We start from the raw sequence: 19,030 nt of genomic DNA, 5'->3' as shown, positions 1-19,030 counted from the left end.
TTAATTAAAATTGTTAATTTTGGTCAAAACATGATTAATAACGTTGACCGTCTATTTTTTAACGGTGAGGACCGATTCGGGTCGGAGTTTATTTGTGAGGGACCAAATAATCAAAAAGATAATGTTAAGGACCAAATTGATAAAACGGTCATATGTTAGGGACCAAATTTGGCCTTTATTCAATATAAAATGAAAGGTTAATTTTCTTTATAATGTTTTTATTATCTAGCTTATAAAATTATTAATAAAATGTCAAATTAGTTGCTGAAAAGGCTGAACAAATTGCATCTAGGTCCAATTCATCGGATTGGCCCACCGATCAAGTTACGGTCAGCCTACTTGAGTTGCGGATTGATCAGGTGTGAGCTAATTGAGTTGTAATTTTATCAGACCAAAAATTTCAATTCTAACCTTCTAAATTTTATGAATTTTTGGGTCAGCCCATAGATTTCGGATTGCGGTGACATCCCATGCATGTATATACGCAATAGAGCTTCATTCATTATTGTCATTTGTCAGCTGAACTGTAAAATTATAGTAGTAGTAAAATACAAAAACAGAAAATATAAATTAAATAATAAAGAAAATAATGAATTTAGAAAATTGCATAATATGTACATGTGTTGAGTTTGATAAATAAAACGTTGACGTGTTATTTACAAAACAATTAGTTGAAACAATTTCCAATCTGATATTCTGGAACCTCGAGAGGAACCCCAATTCAACTATTTCTCCGTCTTCAACTTGCGAAAGGTAGCTCTTAAGAATTGCATGCCCAGATCTTGTTTGTCCAATACATATTCATCCCAATATTATTCTGTGCGCTGATTTTAAATTGTTGACTCAATATAATCCAGCAATTCATCTATCCGTATTTGTGATCTGAAGATTATTGCAATGTATCGATCTATATGATTTGTTTCGTATCTCAGTTCTGAAGATAGGATTCTGGAAGTTTATGATAAATTCGTGTCAGATCTGTTGCCTTTTATTTGATAATCTGATCGATTATGCAGAGCTTTTGTTTATTCATGTCAAAGAGTTGAACACTGGTTTTCCTGTTTTGTTTGGGAACCAGTCCTTCCAATTTGTCTCAGAATCTGAATTATAACCACTCCTTAAAAGTAAATAAACATACCTCTTCGTTGCTTTGACTTAGGATTAATCAGCTCTATCTATCCAAAGTCCAGTTCAGTAATATGATTGCTCAAAATTGAACCATGAGTGTGTTGTTCAAATTAGTAATAGGACTGCTCAAAATTGAACCTTGAATTTCTGTGAAATAAATCTTTAATGGCACAGTTAAAGCACATGTCTATGTTGTCTTGTTTATGTGTTTCCTTCTGTTACCATTTGAGTGTCTGGTTTATACCAATGAATGCCTCATCCCAAATTGATCTGGGGAATTATCAATGCGTTTTTAGTTTAGGGTTATTTTTTATCAATTATGGTTAATCCTTCTCGTTGGGTGAGAATTTATAACCAGGTACATCAACCGAGCAGCCTGAACAACAGACAGAATTTCCCATGATGCATTTGGTGTTCATATGCTTAGTTCAGTTCTTGAATTTTCAAAATGTTTTTCAAGATATGCAATTGCTTCTGTCTATAGGATGTTAACTTTTTAAGATTTTGTGTATACACCACTTTATTGGCCAATGTTATAGGTAGTGCACCAGGAATCTCATCAAATGCGTCTGCTTGCTTGATACTTTGCATCCTAGCTTTTCATTTAGTAATTTGATTTCTTTTGACTTGTATCATTAACATACTCTACATTTTCCTCTTTATGGCATCTATTCTTTAAAGGTTTTATCTGTTCTAGTTTTAACTTCTCCTGCAGTTGGTTCTAAAGGTTGTTATTTTGGGTGCAGAAATGGCAACAGGTGGAGCTGCACCCGAACGAGGAACTGCTGCCGCTGCTGCAGCTAATCTTCGGAGGAGGAGAACAGGTGGAGGTGGAGGTGGAGCGGGTGGTGGAACTAGTGGGACCATGCTTCAGTTTTATACCGACGATGCCCCAGGGCTTAAGATTTCTCCAAATGTTGTTCTTGTGATGAGCATTGGTTTCATAGCTTTTGTTGCTGTACTTCATGTTGCGGGCAAGCTCTACTTTGTCCGCAAGGAGTAGAATGTGCTGTTCGTCTACATACTGAATTCTGGGCGTGGAAAAACTACTGTTTGTTCTAATTTTATTTTGGTGAACTTTGAGAAAAACTAAAATTTTGCATAAAGAAGATTTGTCACAATGTTCAACATGCATCCACTGCACATGTATTTGACAAATCCAGTGCAATTTGACCGCAAAACAGATGCTATTGACAAGATCAAGGTTTCTTTTCCAATACTAGCAGCGGCCACATAACTAATGACATTGTTCACCAACCATCCAATCAATCCAACAAACTCTACCACAATCCATAAGAACTCACTTACAGTTCAAGCTTATACACAAAAGGTCTTGTGAATAGCATATACTTGTCCCATGTACAGCCGAAGCAAAAAGGAGATATCTAATCATATTCCGATGGCGTTGCATCTTTCTGCACCATCTGTCAAGAAAAAGTGCAGCACAGAATTCATCAGGAATATAACTGCACATCAGCATTAACAAAGGAAACCTCATTTCTTAAAAATCTTCTGGTTAGAACAGCAATGCTGGATAGGCCAGCAACACAGAACATGAATATTAACCTTCCCATAAACACATAGGTATGGAGACAATCAAAGATAAATCAACTCTGCAACTGCAATAACACACTCAAAAGAGCTTGTCACAAGCAGACAATTTTAGACTATTCTGCCTCATAATTTCATAGCTGCTTGAATTGATTAATAATTTGCTCGTAAGACCTTATTTATTGAAAACTGCATCGCAATTGAAACCAAATCATGCAATGTCCCAAAGAAGGATATGAATTAGCTTGCCAGAAAAAAAATAGAAAACATGAAATATGCACTGATACACATAACAAAATAAGGCAAATGGATTTTACTATGCTTTACCTGAGCTACATATTCTTTGATTTTGTCGTAAATAGGCGCATCTAGAGCTCTCTCAGCAAGCTCATAATGCACAATGTTGCCTTCAGGACCATTAACTTTTTCTTTCTGCAAATATCTGCATCGCAATACCAAGATTAGATATTGAGGCCAACCACACTCTGAAAGAATGTTCTAACAATCACCTTTGCTGGACAAGTGCTTCTAACGCCTGTTTGGTATTTGAAAATTTCGGATGGTTTTCCTCATTTTCATGCAATCCCAAGCGCTTTAGATGATGCCAAAGATTTTCTTCAAGAGTTGCAATGAAAACAACATTTTAGTATGACAAATGAAAAAATCTAAACAACAAATCAACAGTAGGATGATTATAATTGAATCAGGAAGTAGCCACACCTTCCGTGATTTTGCCTCCTGCTAAATGAATTATCCCAATTACGACGAAAGTTAAGCCTGACAGATGTACTGAACTCTTATCCTCTACAAATTTTCCATAGACATCAGAAGGCAGCTTACTTATGATTATATACGATTTTGCTTCACCAACAGCTGCAACAAAGAAAAAGGGAATCATCAGGCTAAAAGTTTACCAAACTCTTAAGAGTTAATTATGTTGCTCTTAATCAGTAACCCTTGATGACTGGGTACCTTTGCAAACCAAGGCTAAAAAAGGGAAGGACTCAACTTAGACATTAATCTATACATGCTTGCATTTTCCACCTTAAAACAAGAGAATACAAGTCTTATACTACTACTACTACTACTAAAGAACATTGTTAGTCATCTCTGGTTCCTACAGTATAAGGGCAAAGATAACATTTTTAAACCTTCACAAATTCTAGCTCCTAAACAAAGCAAATTGACCAAGCAAATAATCAAACACGTGAGCGACATTTCTCCTTTCAATAAAACCAAAATAAACTAAGGAAACTCACACTGTTGTGATTGCGAAGCACGGCCTGTGTTGGCTGCCGCCGAAGGCCGAGAACGCTGAAGTTCCCTCATATCATAGCCGAAGATCGAAGAGAGTTTGGATTTGGCCTCATCGATTACAAAAGAAGGAAAATTTCTCTGCTTATACCCTTTAGCCGTAATCAACTGAGTGAGTTCCTCCCTTTTAATTGGACAGCCTGAATTTTGCTCGGTTTTGAAGAGGATGTAGCGGATCACTTCCCCTACCAATTTATCCTTTTCCTGCGTCAAACAAAAAAAGACACGCACATTAGAAATTGCGATTGTTACCACTGAATCAAACATAACAATGGGAACCTACAAGGTCAGGTATGTCAAACTGAGAGGCGATTTCAGGAGCGTAAGACATTGCACTGAATCAAAAACCCTAATTTCGACTCTTCCAACCAAAATCCAAATTTTGTGTTCTGAATTCTGATATTTGCTCTGGAGAGCGCCAAATTATTTCCTAACTTAATTACACACATTATATCATGCCGTATAATTAATTTTAAAATGATTTATTCATAATTAACCAATGGCCACTTGAGCTGGGCTGGGCCGGGAAAGCCCAACTCAATTTATGTTGAAAATTTAGTCCACTTTTTATTTTGCTTTATTCATGACATTTTATTCAATAATTTATGTATGATGCAATCTGGGAATGAGGCTAATATACTAACAACAATAAAGGGGACTCAATATTGAATTTGAATATATATGCAAGATGGCAATTGGCACAAACCCCTCTTGCATGTTTATTGTTACACATGATGTTCTTTTCTTTGGTAAGAAGAGAAGTTATACTATTACATGACTTTTGGATTTGGTCTTGCTCTTTGTTTCTTTAGCATCCCCATCCACCTTAATTTTCCTATTTATATAGTGTTTAAGAATCGCTGCAAATTAAAACTATAGTTTTATTGATCCATCTCATTTGAGAGTCAAAATGGAACAACTTTTGTCATTGGAAACTCCTGTTGTTGTTATGGGGTGTGTGCTCTTGTCATGGAAAATTGTTAGGCACATTTGGAGTTTCTTGGATGTTGGGAAAGAACCTGTGACTGTCCTTGTCACTGGCGCTGCAGGCATGTTAAAATGAACAATAATTCTTGATTAATTGTTTTTCTATGATATTAATATTTGTTGGTATACCATACTAGGTCAAATAGGTTATGCCTTGGTTCCAATGATAGCAAGAGGGGAAATGTTGGGTCCTGATCAGCGAGTGATCATCCACATGCTGGACATCGAAGCCGCGGCTGACTCTCTCAACGGCGTCAAAATGGAGCTCATCGACTCCGCCCTACCCCTTCTCAAGGGTGTGGTGGCCACAACAGACGTGGTGGAGGCGTGCAGTGGCGTGGAGATCGCGGTGATGGTGGGCGGGTTCCCTCGGAAGGAAGGTATGGAGAGGAAGGATGTGATGTCCAAGAATGTGTCTATCTACAAGGCCCACGCCGCGGCTCTTGAGCAACACGCGGCTCCTCATTGCAAAGTATGTAATACTTGTGATTATAATGAAATTAATCTTAAGTGGCAAGAGGCAAATATTTGGTATCTGGTGATCAATGCAGGTTCTGGTGGTGGCTAATCCAGCCAACACGAACGCGTTGATCTTGAAAGAATTTGCTCCCTCGATCCCGGAGAAGAACATCACGTGCCTAACAAGACTGGACCACAACCGAGCACTTGGGCAGATCTCGGAGAAGTTGGACGTGGACGTGAGCGACGTCAAGAATGTGGTCATATGGGGGAACCACTCCTCCTCGCAATACCCGGACGCCACCCACGCCACCATCAATACCATCTCGGGGGAGAAATCCGCAAGAGAACTGATTGCTGATGACAAATGGTTGGTATAGGAAAAAACTTACCATAATTAAATAGAGACTACCGAAAATGAAAAAATAAGACTGTTTTTCGAGGTAGTAGTGAATAATGTTGGGCCGGTTTGTTTAATTGGCAGGTTGAAAGGGGAGTTCGTGACGAGGGTGCAGCAAAGGGGCGCGGAGATTATCAAAGCGAGGAAGATGTCGAGCGCGATGTCTGCTGCGAGCGCTGCTTGTGATCATATGCGTGATTGGCTTCTTGGAACTCCTAAGGTTTGCATGCCTTTCTTTTTCTTCTTTTGGTTGCATAGTTTATAAATATGTGCTTGATTATTTGTAGGGTGGTTGGGTGTCGATGGGGGTGTGTTCTGATGGATCGTATGGCATACCGGCCGGCCTTGTCTATTCTTTCCCGGTTACTTGTCACAACGGACAATGGTCTATCGTACAAGGTTACACATCTCTTTTATTTCTGCGCCATACACAATTACATTCAAAATATAAATTATTGAAATTTTATAAATATATATACAAAATTGGGACCAAATTTTATAATTTTTATAGTATTTTTTGTCATAATTTGTAAAACTGACTACAATTAATAAAATTAAGTACTTACCTAATTATATAAAAGTAGTAAGTACTATTTTATATAAAAACTTCAAATTTAGTTTTTTTTTTCGGAAATGCAAAACCAAATCAAACCTAATGATATGGATTCAAAATATTTGAACTGAATCGAAATTAAAAAAAAATAATTAAATCAAATTTAATATCTCGATTTTGTCGAAGTATAATTATAAGCGATGGATTTATGTATTTTCAGGTCTCAAAATCGATGAATTTTCGAGGGAGAAGATGGACATCAGTGCAAAAGAGTTGACGGAGGAAAAAACATTGGCTTATTCATGTCTTAATTAAGATTACATTTTCAACCATTTTATTATGTGTAAACTCTCAAATATTTAATTAAAATATTAAAAATATGGAGTACTATAAAAAAAACACCCTGATTCAATCCAATACAATACAAATTGAGTTGATAGCATGTGGGATAATTGATTAGGACATGAGCATGAACTTCAAAACGATAACCTAGACATAAAAAAAATTAGACAAATTTGGATTGGTGTGACAACCACGTGTTGATGAAACTGTAGCACCACGTGTCCGTGGGGTAGTGAGTCAACATCCACCATTGCCAATTTTATGAATTTAACCAACGAAAATTTATGTAGTACAATGAATTTGTCAAATCAAAAACTACCCCACAAATTATAATGCATTTTGCAGTGAAGTAATGGAAATCGTGGAACCTCCACTACATAATATAGAGGTATACAATTTATAAGCTCCAACAAGTAATAAAATATTTTAAATATTTATATAAACTTATTTTTGTAAATTGGGTGTTACATTACTTACATAATCCTGAAATTAAAGAATAAGCTAGATGAGGTTGTTAAACTTTTTTCTTTGAAAGGTTTGTCAGAAGTTTTTTTTGTAGTGCGATATTTTCATAACTTTAAAATAGCCAAAATGACAGTTACTTATTTATGTTATGCCCAATTGACCAATTCATTAGCGTTGCATACTAACTTTAATCTCCAAAACCTTATTTATAACTCCAGATTCAAGATAACTTTTTTATACTATTGGGGGCGTGCATGTCTAGCTTGTACGCATGGTGAATTAGGTCTTTGAACACATAAGTGCATAACATACATGTACTATACTATTTTATGATTTGAGATTCAAGTGTGTGACATATTTGCATTGATATATATGACAAAGTTAAAGACAATAAATGATGCAGTGGATCTTCCATATAGAATTTGTTGCTTGCAAGTTGGAAAGCAAACTTTGTGAAGGCAAGCAACGAACATATATGGAACTACTTTCCTTTCATGTCCAAAACCAGCTAAACAAGCATATGTCCTGATTTTTGTATATAAGTCTTTTTAAAATAAAAATGTCTTTATTTGCCAGAAACAGTTATGTTGCTATCCAAAACAGAATGTGTGTTTTAATGCCAAATTTAAAATAATATATATCTTCATCTTCAGTAATAGTAGTGAGCAACACTAGTATATGTGATGCATAAATATGACAATATGATAATGATCGGTTCAAAATTTCTATATTATGATTTAATCTATAGTTCAAGTCTTGTTCTATTTCAAAATTATTTGAAATACATACAAGAATCATATTCAAACCCTAATTAAGTCGAAACAAAGTTTGAATATAAAAGATCGCCCACTAATTAACGGATAAAAAGTTATTCTTGTAAATTGATTAATATTAATAATTAGTCGTTTAAATATTAGTAAATTTAGTTTAATTTCTCGCTGATCAACTATGACTATTTTCCAAAAAACATTGAAATTTCCATAATTTATTTGATTATAAACATTTATGTTTTACATTGAAGGCGTTGCACGACAAACATTCTTCCAAATGCCATACAAACATGACCGTATATTAATATTGTTAATAAATACAACTGACACGTCGGCATTTTCCCTTTGGCAGTCACATGATCAGAATATTGTTATGAACACTTGAAATTTGCAATTTAAAAAATAAAGTGAAAAATAAGAACGAAAGTCGTATAATTAATTTATTGAAATTAGGCAGCACAGGAGCAAAACACCTAAACCCAAAAACAAGTTGTAACTGTGAAGTTGTTGATCATCAGCACATTACATCCTTGAGAAGCTTGTACCTTCGGATTGCGGTTTTTCCGGCGGATTTCCCCGCCGGACGGCCGCCTTTCTTGGCGACGGACCTCCTTTTGTCGCATTGGCACCAATCGCACACTTGATTAGTCTCTCCGCATTCTCCGTAGTAGTTACTGCAATACCTAAATTATCCAATTGTAGAAATAAATAAAAATAATGAAAAATGGAGGGATAAGGGGGATGGGGATTCGTTTTCGAAGTACGTGTGCAATGATGAAGGAAATTAAACATGCACGTGCAAAGATGGCAGACTCACCAGTGTTGGAAGCGGTGGCCGCACTCGGAGCACCGGAAAAGCTTATCGGAGAAGCCCACGTCGCCGCACAAACAGCAAACATCCACCATTTTTCTCTTCTTCTTAATTTGGGAAATCAATTAAGTAAAACTGAGAGAGAGGCACAGGGGTTTTATTGGAGTAATTTGTTATAATCGAGAAAAGCGAAATAGTAGTAGTAGTGGGGTTTTAAAGTCGGTGTGCGCCTCCCTATTTTATATACACGCACACAATATTCCAAGTTATATATGTATATGTTCAATTAATGTGCATTATAATAATTTATGTCGCTATTTACTTCTCTCCCATCCTATAAAAAATGATGTATTTAGGATTACAAAAATTTTTATTATATAATTGGTAAAATAAAAGAGAACTAGAAAAATATTGATTATGAGAGTATATTAATGTATAATAAAAAAAGTATTAAAAAGAGAAATTAATTATTTTATGGGAGTATTTAATTAATGCGTATGATACTCGTCAGCACATGAAAAATACACTGATGAATTTTGTTCATTTTGCACCATGGAACTGTTTTGGGGGTAAAATTCATCAAAAAAGCTAGTAGGACTAATATTTTTATCCCCTAATGTCAATCATATACAATTTCCAGGTGCTATAAGTATCAATTACCATTACCACTAGCTCGCCAACTACATAATATATACAACTTCACTCATAACGATACTCGAATTCTGGTTTTTAATATATAATGCAATTTAATTATACAAAATCGTAGTAGTATATGGATAGGCCCGCATCTATGAAGTGTGTCTGCATGAGCAGCGTGCGTGGAAGGATAGAAATTCAAATCCATACACTTATCTACAACTACCTTTTTCTTTCTAAACCTATCAATCATTCCAAATTTAATTTATCTAATGTTGACAGTTGACTTCACCTTCCGATCTCTTAAATTAAAAATATAAACATCTTATCTAAATGCATGTTTTGTTTTATCGACAGATAATTAACATGTCAACGACTTGATTTGCCCGTCGGTTTCAACATATATCAAAACGTAAAATAAAACTATACCAGCAAAATATAAAAAAATGAGCATTTTGTTTGAAAGTTTTTATACTCATTCCATCCCCTATTATGTGTCCTAACATTTTATTTTGGTCCGTCTCTTATTAATTGTCTCATTTTTATTTTTACTGCTTATGGTAGTCAACTTTGCAATCCACTAACACATTTTTACATATATATAGTATAAAATTAAAACTCATTTTCCACTAATTTTTCAATTCACTTAATTATCTTTACATTTTTTCAACATGTATCAGATCAAACTGGGATATGTACATATTAGTGGACGAAAGAAGTACGTAGTAGTTATTTACACAACCAAATCTTGATCATCACAACGGAGATGATATCAATATAGTATAATGGAAATAATTAGTGAACATGTAATGTAATCATGTTCCAACCAAATATCTATTTGTCAGAATCAATTGTTGATATTTGTTCCAAAAAAGGCCCTAAAAACAAATACAAATGCTCCCTAACGCCCATCCCATTCTTGAATTATGAGAATCCCAGCTTTAAGATTTTTATCTTGATAATGAATGTTCTAATGATACTAATTGATGATTTCACATGCATATTGCCGTGACTCATCAGGCTTTGTTTAAGATTACGTAAACTCACTTAAATAATTTTAGGTCACGTTTGGTTGACGGAAAAATAAAATTGACAAGAAAAATGATTTCTGGGAAAATGAATCCAGGAATATGATTCCTAATAACTTTACTTTTCAGTGTTTGAAAAATATCAAGATTTTAAATTTTATATTTGATTTAAACACCAAAGTAAAAAAAATACTTATTATTTTATATTTATAAAATAAATAGTAATACAGAATTTTTAATAAATTATTAATTAAAAATAATAATTATTATAATATTATATTTATGATTACGATGGATAATTTAAATGTGGATTATCCATCATAATATATAATAATATAATTTAAATTTAGTTGCATGGACTATTATACTCATAAATAATTATAATAATAAATATTATTATTATTATTATTATTATTATTATTATTATTATATATTATAATTATTATATTTACGAATGTTAAAATTAAATAAATTTTATAATTTAAAATTTACTATGATTTGATTAAATATTAATTTATAAAATTAATTATTATTTATTATTATATGATTTATATTATATAATTATATTTTAATTATTTATAAATTATTAATTATTATTATAATAATAACAAATGTATATCAACATTATAATAATATAGTTATAACTATGATAATTTTAGTTATAGTTATTTATTATAATGAAATTAAGTATAATTCATAATTTTAAATTATTTTTAAAACATTGTAATTAATAATAATAATAATAATAATAATAATAATGATAATAATAATAATAATAATAATAATAATAATAATAATAATATAATAACAATAATAATATATTGCATTACATAGGTAAGAATCCTAAAACTGGAAAAAAGAATATCTAAGAAAAGCTAGGATTCAGATTTCTGGAAATTGTAGTAACTTTCCTTGTTCTGGGATTCTAATTACTTTACCAATTTGATTAAAAATCGAAACAAACATAAGAATTTAAAATTTAAGGAATCTGATTACTTTCCCAGACAAATCCTGACAACCAAACATGACCTTAGAGTTTTCGTGTCTATCTATCACTCACATCCTCCATGCATATATAATGATTAATGAATCGTAGTAGTATCTATTTTCAGTTCTTATAGTATTATATATAGAAATAGAGGAATGCTAAAATGACAACGTTATTTTGGGTGACACTGTACCACCAATGCGTACCGTTAGATATAAGAACATATGCATTCTTAGATTGACATGTGGCAGATTTTCATTTATAAAAAAAATAAAAAAAATCAGAAAATAACGGTGGAGGGCAGAGATGGAAACACAATTCCCTCTGTTTCTCTCCCAGCATAATTCACGTGATTTTCTTTTTCTCCCTTTCTTCAATTTTGAACATATTCACGATAATTTGAAGCAGTTTTTGGCTGTACTGATTTTAATTGTTGACGCTCAAACTCTCCAATTGTTAATTCAATCTTCAATTCATTCAATCAATGGATAATGAGCGTTCTGATATCGATGGAATCGTTGATTTTCCAGAATGTAATAAATTCTTCAACTTCATTATGTTCATCTTTAATCAGGAATTTGAACTGGAGTTTTGTGAATATGTTTTGCAATTCAACCTAATTGATTCAATATGCAAATCATCTCCCTGATTTCGAAAATTTGGCTGTGTATGTTCCCCTGATTCAATTTGATCGACAATTGTTTTTGTTCCCCACTTAAATTTTCTGAATTTGCAATTGAAATCATGGAGTTGAAATTCATATCCAATGACTGCATATTTCATGCTGGTATACGTTTGCTATATTACCACAATAATACATGTCGTTTGGTCCGTGATTATCTAAATTGCCATTTGTTATAATTCTTTTTTGTAGTTCTGAAATTGCTTTGCACTGTTTTTCCTTCATGTATACTCCCTTTTCTATTTTACAAATAGGAGTAGATAATAGATTGCATGACTATGTATTCCGTGATTGTTTGATGTAATAGTCAACCATTACTTCGCATTGTTGATTGCTTAGTAATAATTGCCTAGTTGCTTGTGCATGTACTATATTTTGCTTATTGTAACAGTCATTCCGTATTTGTGTTTTCAGTCACGATGCCCTTTTCTTTTCATAATTAAGCAATTGCTATTTATTTCTTATGTTATATAGTTGCATGGGTGCTTAATTGCCCCGACAGCCTCAAACCATTCGTAGGTCAGAAATTCAAAACCGTAGACAAAAGAATTACTTTCTACAACGCTTATGCTCGGACATCTGGTTTTGGCACGTAGAATTGTCAGCTGTTTGGTATCGCCAAAATATAAGGCTATTAAGTTTAATGACAAACCACTGCGTAGGTGTAGGAACTGTGGGGAATAAGGCCCCCACGACTCTAAGAATTGCAAGAGGGTGGATGAAAAAGAATAATCAAATTGCTTGTTTACAATTGTTTTATTGCTTGCCTTTGATTCAGAAATTGCATATTAAAGTTTTTGACGCCAGATTGCTTGGTTACATTGTTTTTACTGTTTTTATATTCATTGTTTCCTTATGCAATAGTAGTGCTCTTAAAATACTAATGTATCACATATTTCATGGAAATTTATACTTGGTTGCTACAGAGTCGGTTATATGTTCTTTTACAATATTGCAAATCGATTTGTGATTGATTTTGAATAGTATTCGCAATTGATTTTTGAAACTACAATTTCGTTTGGTTAGGTTTGATGATTTGCTTGTCTTTTCGGCACCATTTGCTTATAATAATAATCGATCATATTATGTTTCATTAATGTTCTTAATCTCAATATGATAAAGACAAAAGTAACTCTGACTTTAAAATTCAGTAATGTCTAAAGTAAAACATACCACAACTCATTGAGTACCTAGATTTCGTCCAACAAATTCAAAACAAAATAAAGTTGTGGTCATTGTCAAAAAACATCATTCGGAATTCAAAACATAATTGTTCCTTGATCCACCCTAATTTTCTGTCGACTACGAGCTTCGACAGATTGTCTTTCTCATTCCTCTTCGGTTGCCTTCGTCTTTCTCACCATTATATAATTGAGTCCTGCGTTGCATTACCAAAATAAATACAAATAAAACAAAGCAAATAATCTAAAGCATATAATAACTTTAGAACAAGCAAATACTCCGTCCTTAATAAGCAACCAAAAAATCAGTTGACAACCAAGCAAAGAATATAAGTGAACCAAGCACACCTCACTAGAATTACACATTTGTACCGTATCTGGTGCACACCAAGCAAACAATAAAACAGAACAAAACAATTACTAAGACTTAATCAAGTGTCATTAGTGTGCAGGAACCACACCAACGGCATCCTGTAATTCAAAAGTGCACTCCATCTATTACCAACCAAGTAACAACACAATAAAAACAAGCAATTCCTAATGCTTTTCAAACCGTTACAAGCAAACACCGATTCATACAAATGCAATCTAGAAAGTGATTAATAACCAATCAATAAAAGAACCCAAAAGGAGCAAGCATGGAATTTAGAATGCGTTACATGCAAAGCAGCAACTGTCGGTTATGACACTTAGTAATTACGGGGGCAATAGAAACAAGAAGCAATCAACATAATCAATAAGCAAACAGAATTTTGGAGTCTAATAAGAAGGATTGACATATGCGAGCAAGCACACAAATTGGAAAACATAAGCAATTATCACTCACTAGTCAAGCAATTCACTTTTAGTTTTTGAAATTGAATTCAAGGCAAGCAATCTATATTATGTGGACAAGCAATTAATCAAAAGCAGTGAAACAATTCACTACTATTTTTTGCTTAAGTGTAGTTAAAGGAATCCATAATGTTTAATCAAGCGATTCACCACAACTCGTCAATCATTTTTCCATTTATTAAGCAGTCAAATACGCATTGTGGAACAATCAAAAAACAAATCGTACCAAACAGATCTATACTCAATTTTCAATATTCCAAACCTCTGAGGATAATAGTGCATCAACCAACATATCATATCTTAACAACTATTGCTAAAACGAAACATGAGCAAATGCAAAGCCAATAGCAAAACAAACAGTATCTTCGCGGCTACATAGGAAGCACTTTCAATTGAAAAAGAAATATTGACATCTCCAAGCAAGCATGCAAATTGGATAACATAAGCAATTATCACTCACTACTCAAGTAATTCAGTTTAGTTTTTAGAATTAGATTCTAGGCAAGCAATTTGTATTATGTAGACAAGCAATTAATCAAACACAATGAAGTAATTCGCTACTATTTAAAGAAATCCATAATGTTTAATTGAGCAATTCACCAGCGCCTAAGCTTAATCAATCGCAGTGAAGCAATTCACTACTATTTTTTTTTGTCTTAGTATAGATAAAGCAATCCATAATGTTTAATCAAGCAATTCACTACACTCTCGTCAAGCAATTAACGCATAAGCTGAATCAGAAAATTGCATACATAGATCAAATAATTGCATATACAGAGAAATAGCAAATTGAAAAAAATGCATACTCATCAATTACTAACGATATAGAAGGAAATAACGATTCATAAAATTGCATACACATCAATTATCCAACTATCATCAACAAACCAGAAATTTTAATACACATCAATTACCCAACAATCGACATTAAGCGATTCCCAATAGTCAGCAGCAATACCAAATCAAAAAATTGCATACACAATCACCCAACCTATCGCGTCGGAGCAGGAATCAAAAGCACCACAGGACCATCTATGAACAGATAGCGACGCCCTCCACCAGATGCAATCATAAACGATGAGAGTGCAAGGTTGGACAGATTTCAGCAGCGGCGCTCCTTCTTCTGCAATGCTAGGATGGAGGCGAAGAGAAAACTAGTGGAAAGTGATTTCTTCCTAGGGTTTCTAGATTGAGAGCGTCGATTAATTGCAAAATAGGGGAGAGAGAAAGGGTTTTCTTTTGGATTGAGAGCGCCTATTAATTGCAGATTAGGGAAGAACGAAAGGTGGGAGAGATTAATTCTCAATCATATCCAAATTAATCGTGATTTTCAAATCTGTATCAGTTTCATTTATGGTCAAATGACAAATATACCCACACAAGCAATATTATGTTAATAGACAAGCAATTCGTACTCTAATCCTACAAATCAATCTCATCCATCTAATTAAGGGATTGGACAGCCTATAATGGTGTTAGGTTGTCATTCTAACTATGGTGTCACCATAGTGCTCCCCGTACAAATTTGTGCTGCATTTATTCTGGGTAAATTTTCATGACACCAAAAACAGTTTGGGGCCTCTACTATTATAGTTGGAGGCCCAATGCAATCACATGTCGTGGGCTCATTCATATATAAAGCCCATTTAAGCCGATCCCGATCAGCCCAAATTGAGCTGAATAATAAAGCCGTCGTTTAGTTTAAAAATGTTCCGCTCAAACTCAAACCCTTCCACACTGAGCTAAGAATTGTTTCTGCAATCGAAGAAGCCCTTTGCGAGAGAGAGAGAGGGAGATCACTCTCACTATTTCTACGCTCAAAATCTATATTGTAAAGCAGACGAAAGCCGCCGACTCGATCTGCCTTCTTTTAGCTGTTTGAATACATTAAAAAATGTCGTTTGCTGCAAATACACCTGATATTTCCGGCGAGCGGCAATCTGGGCAAGACGTTCGCGCTCAAAACGGTATGAATTATCGTTCGATGTATAGCTCTTGTTCGGATGTATGTTGGATTTTCCTTCGATATTGATGTATTTTGTTGTTGGAAATGAGCAGTGATGGCATGCCAGGCCGTGTCGAACATCGTCAAGTCTTCGCTTGGTCCTGTCGGCCTTGATAAGGTATTTCAATTATAAATTCTTTTTTTTTGCGTGAATTTATGCTAAGGTGGTCTTGGATTAGAATGATATTTTACCACTGAGTGCATTTAGGCTTCCGTTACATGTGAGTTCTCCTATAATATCCTGAATCTAGTGATGTTTTTATAATGCCTGTGATTAGGCTACGTGGAATGAGAAGATGTATATAACAGTTGAGCTAAATTTGCAGTTAATTTTTGGCTATAAGCAATTGTGTATGTGAATCTTTTGGAGGGCTTTAGTGAATGGTGTATGTGGTTAATTCTTTTAGTGAAGGAAGGAGTAGGTATAATGTAACTAACAGCTTGATGTGCATAAGTCATGGACCCATCTGCATTTCCTACTATTACTTGTGCACAATTTTGAATGTGATATCAAACTGGAAATTTTTGTTCTATTTTGCTCAATATCCTATATTCTGCTTTTCAGATGCTCGTGGATGATATTGGTGATGTGACCATCACTAATGATGGTGCGACAATACTGAAGATGCTGGAAGTGGAGCACCCAGCTGCCAAGGTGAATGAATAAACTTTTGGCTTCTACAAAATCAGTTTTTGAACAACCAGTTCCTTACTTATGTTGCCTTCATCTTCAATTCGTATAGGTCCTTGTTGAGTTGGCTGAACTACAAGACCGAGAAGTTGGAGATGGGACAACTTCTGTGGTCATCGTAGCTGCAGAATTGCTTAAGGTAACATATCTGGACCTGGCAGCAAGATAAAAGAATCCTCTAATCTTGTTTTACATTCCACCTATTATATATTGGGAATATGAATCCTGAGTACTAATATGACAGTCTTTTTTTGCAGAAAGCTAACGATTTAGTTAGAAATAAGATACATCCAACATCAATAATCAGTGGATACAGAGTAAGCTTTTGTCCTTCTATACAGTTTCCCCAGTACATATTGATCTCTATACTTCCCTTCACGGTGTAATCTTTTGTATGTTCATGATACATCTAATTGTGTAAACATTTCTTGGCAGCTTTCAATGAGGGAAGCATGTAAATATGTTGATGAGAAGCTGGCTGTAAAGGTTTACTCCCCTGACCATTTGATATCTATTGATTTTGTATAATACATTTCCTGAAGTTTAAAAAATATTAAAATTATGAAGAGGCTAGACATGCCATAATTTGAATTGGATTACCTTTCTTGTTTGGATAAACCAACACTGCCAAATCTTTTAAGCATTTTAAGTTGTCATGCTACAGTTTTTGGTTTATACTTTATACAGCTTCTCTCATAACTCTCCTCTTTCAATCTCGCCACTGAAGTGCGCTCCCTTTTCCCGCCTGCTTCACGAACATATGATAATGGGCCAGTTATGATGGAATGAATCTCAATGAAGGACCTAAGAAAGCAGCCTCCACAGGCTAGTGACTGTCCAACAGCTCTGCTGCAAAACTCAACTGCTAATTCCTAACCCTAATAGTCTCAAGGAACCATATTTCCTAAACCCTACTCCCTTCGTCCCACTCAAGATGTCCACTTTCTATATTTGGAAATAAATCTCACTCTCCTCTGTCCTCATTGAAATATTCAACTACCTTTTTTTTCTCTCGATTTACTCCACCTAACAACTTCTCCTAAAATCCCGTGTCACTCATGAATGTGGACATCTTGAATGGGACAGAGGGAGCATATGATATGTAGATATATAATCTAATATTATTTATAAATAACGACTCAATAATCAAGATTATTACAGAAGCTTCATCCTTGGTTTCTTCTGAGTCAACCTGATGCTTTCGCCTCTAATATCCTTGAATGGTTGGTTCTTTATCAAGTTAAAAATTATATTAACAACTTAAATAGATACTTTGCCACTGGAAAGATTTAGAACTTTTTTTGCAGTCTATTATCTGTTTAAATGTACTGATACAACTGCATCACTCTGACAGCCATTTTTCCATGTGTATATTAGGTAGAAAAGCTTGGGAAAGATTCTCTTGTAAACTCTGCGAAGACATGCATGTCCTCAAAATTGATAGGTGGTGATAGCGATTTCTTTGCAAATCTGGTAAGTTGCTTAGTGATTAGCAGTAGCTAGGAACGATGATTTCATTCTTAACTTTTGAGTTGTGCGTCTGGCATCTGGCATGAAAGTGCTTCCTCTTTCCCACTAAAGAAACCCGGTTCATGAGATGTGCATTTAGCAGCTGTTTCCTATCATCTCATCACTTTATTTGTAGTCATAACTCAAGTTAGTTTCACTTCAGGTTGTGGAAGCTGTACAAGCAGTAAAGATGACCAATGCCAGAGGTGAAGTTAAATATCCAATCAAGGTTGGTGCTTGTTGCTGTTTGATGTTCCCTTCTAGTTATCCTTTCCCTTACTCTGTTCTCTTCTAAACATGTTTTTTGGTTGGGGGTAGGGAGGCAGGGTTGGGGATAGACAGTTTTGCATTTTTCGGGTTTATTAGGAATCCAAGAATTAGATCACAAGAGTGTAAAAGAATGTGAATTTTATTAATGTTGTTGTATTTTATATATTGGGTTTATTGTAAACAGTAAAAGCTAAAGGAAATACTTTCCTTTTCCTCTCTCTTTAATTTACAGCTTGTACAAAGTACAAACACATTGACAATTTTTTAGATGTTAAATAGGAAATGTATTTGCTTCAAAGAGCGCATTAATAATTGACATTTAAATTTGGTTGAAACTAGACTTGTTGACTTGCTTTCCTTCACCTTTCTATGTAAAACCCTGTGTCCACAAGGACAGTCAATAAACATAGATTTGAAAGGCTGGAG

At 34.2% G+C, this 19,030-nt stretch overlaps 4 protein-coding genes across 6 annotated transcripts; 3 read left to right on the top strand and 1 right to left on the bottom strand.

The window, feature by feature from the left end:
• Positions 1–628: 628 nt before the first annotated feature.
• LOC125224504 (protein transport protein Sec61 subunit beta-like) lies at positions 629–2,256 on the top strand. 2 transcript variants are annotated; one of them, XM_048127911.1, is made up of 2 exons: positions 629–753; positions 1,875–2,256. In XM_048127911.1, exon 2 carries the CDS (start codon positions 1,877–1,879, stop codon positions 2,129–2,131), a length of 255 nt encoding a protein of 84 aa, XP_047983868.1. In that variant the 5' UTR covers positions 629–753; positions 1,875–1,876; the 3' UTR covers positions 2,132–2,256. The 2 variants fall into 2 exon arrangements, with proteins under 2 accessions (XP_047983868.1, XP_047983869.1); XM_048127912.1 differs by lacking the exon at positions 629–753 and adding an exon at positions 791–899.
• A 139-nt stretch (positions 2,257–2,395) lies between these two features.
• On the bottom strand, positions 2,396–4,431 carry LOC125224503 (non-structural maintenance of chromosomes element 3 homolog). Its single transcript, XM_048127910.1, has 6 exons — positions 4,277–4,431; positions 3,939–4,197; positions 3,400–3,552; positions 3,189–3,294; positions 3,007–3,121; positions 2,396–2,552 (listed from the first exon to the last, which is right to left on the bottom strand). Exons 1-6 carry the CDS (start codon positions 4,322–4,324, stop codon positions 2,514–2,516), a joined length of 720 nt encoding a protein of 239 aa, XP_047983867.1. The 5' UTR covers positions 4,325–4,431; the 3' UTR covers positions 2,396–2,513.
• A 426-nt stretch (positions 4,432–4,857) lies between these two features.
• LOC125219533 (malate dehydrogenase, cytoplasmic-like) lies at positions 4,858–6,801 on the top strand. The gene is made up of 6 exons (XM_048121542.1): positions 4,858–5,042; positions 5,118–5,452; positions 5,532–5,809; positions 5,924–6,059; positions 6,127–6,238; positions 6,613–6,801. Exons 1-6 carry the CDS (start codon positions 4,904–4,906, stop codon positions 6,705–6,707), a joined length of 1,095 nt encoding a protein of 364 aa, XP_047977499.1. The 5' UTR covers positions 4,858–4,903; the 3' UTR covers positions 6,708–6,801.
• A 9,049-nt stretch (positions 6,802–15,850) lies between these two features.
• Positions 15,851–18,765, top strand: LOC125221727 (T-complex protein 1 subunit alpha-like). 2 transcript variants are annotated; one of them, XM_048123944.1, is made up of 9 exons: positions 15,851–16,096; positions 16,188–16,252; positions 16,700–16,789; positions 16,878–16,964; positions 17,083–17,142; positions 17,261–17,311; positions 18,203–18,298; positions 18,498–18,563; positions 18,661–18,765. In XM_048123944.1, exons 1-9 carry the CDS (start codon positions 16,024–16,026, stop codon positions 18,670–18,672), a joined length of 600 nt encoding a protein of 199 aa, XP_047979901.1. In that variant the 5' UTR covers positions 15,851–16,023; the 3' UTR covers positions 18,673–18,765. The 2 variants fall into 2 exon arrangements, with proteins under 2 accessions (XP_047979901.1, XP_047979899.1); XM_048123942.1 differs by having other exon boundaries at positions 18,653–18,765.
• Positions 18,766–19,030: the final 265 nt, after the last annotated feature.

The sequence above is a fragment of the Salvia hispanica genome, chromosome 4, assembly GCF_023119035.1.
Source record: "Salvia hispanica cultivar TCC Black 2014 chromosome 4, UniMelb_Shisp_WGS_1.0, whole genome shotgun sequence".
Classification (NCBI taxonomy): Eukaryota; Viridiplantae; Streptophyta; class Magnoliopsida; order Lamiales; family Lamiaceae; genus Salvia; species Salvia hispanica.
This window is presented reverse-complemented; position numbering and strand designations above follow the sequence as displayed.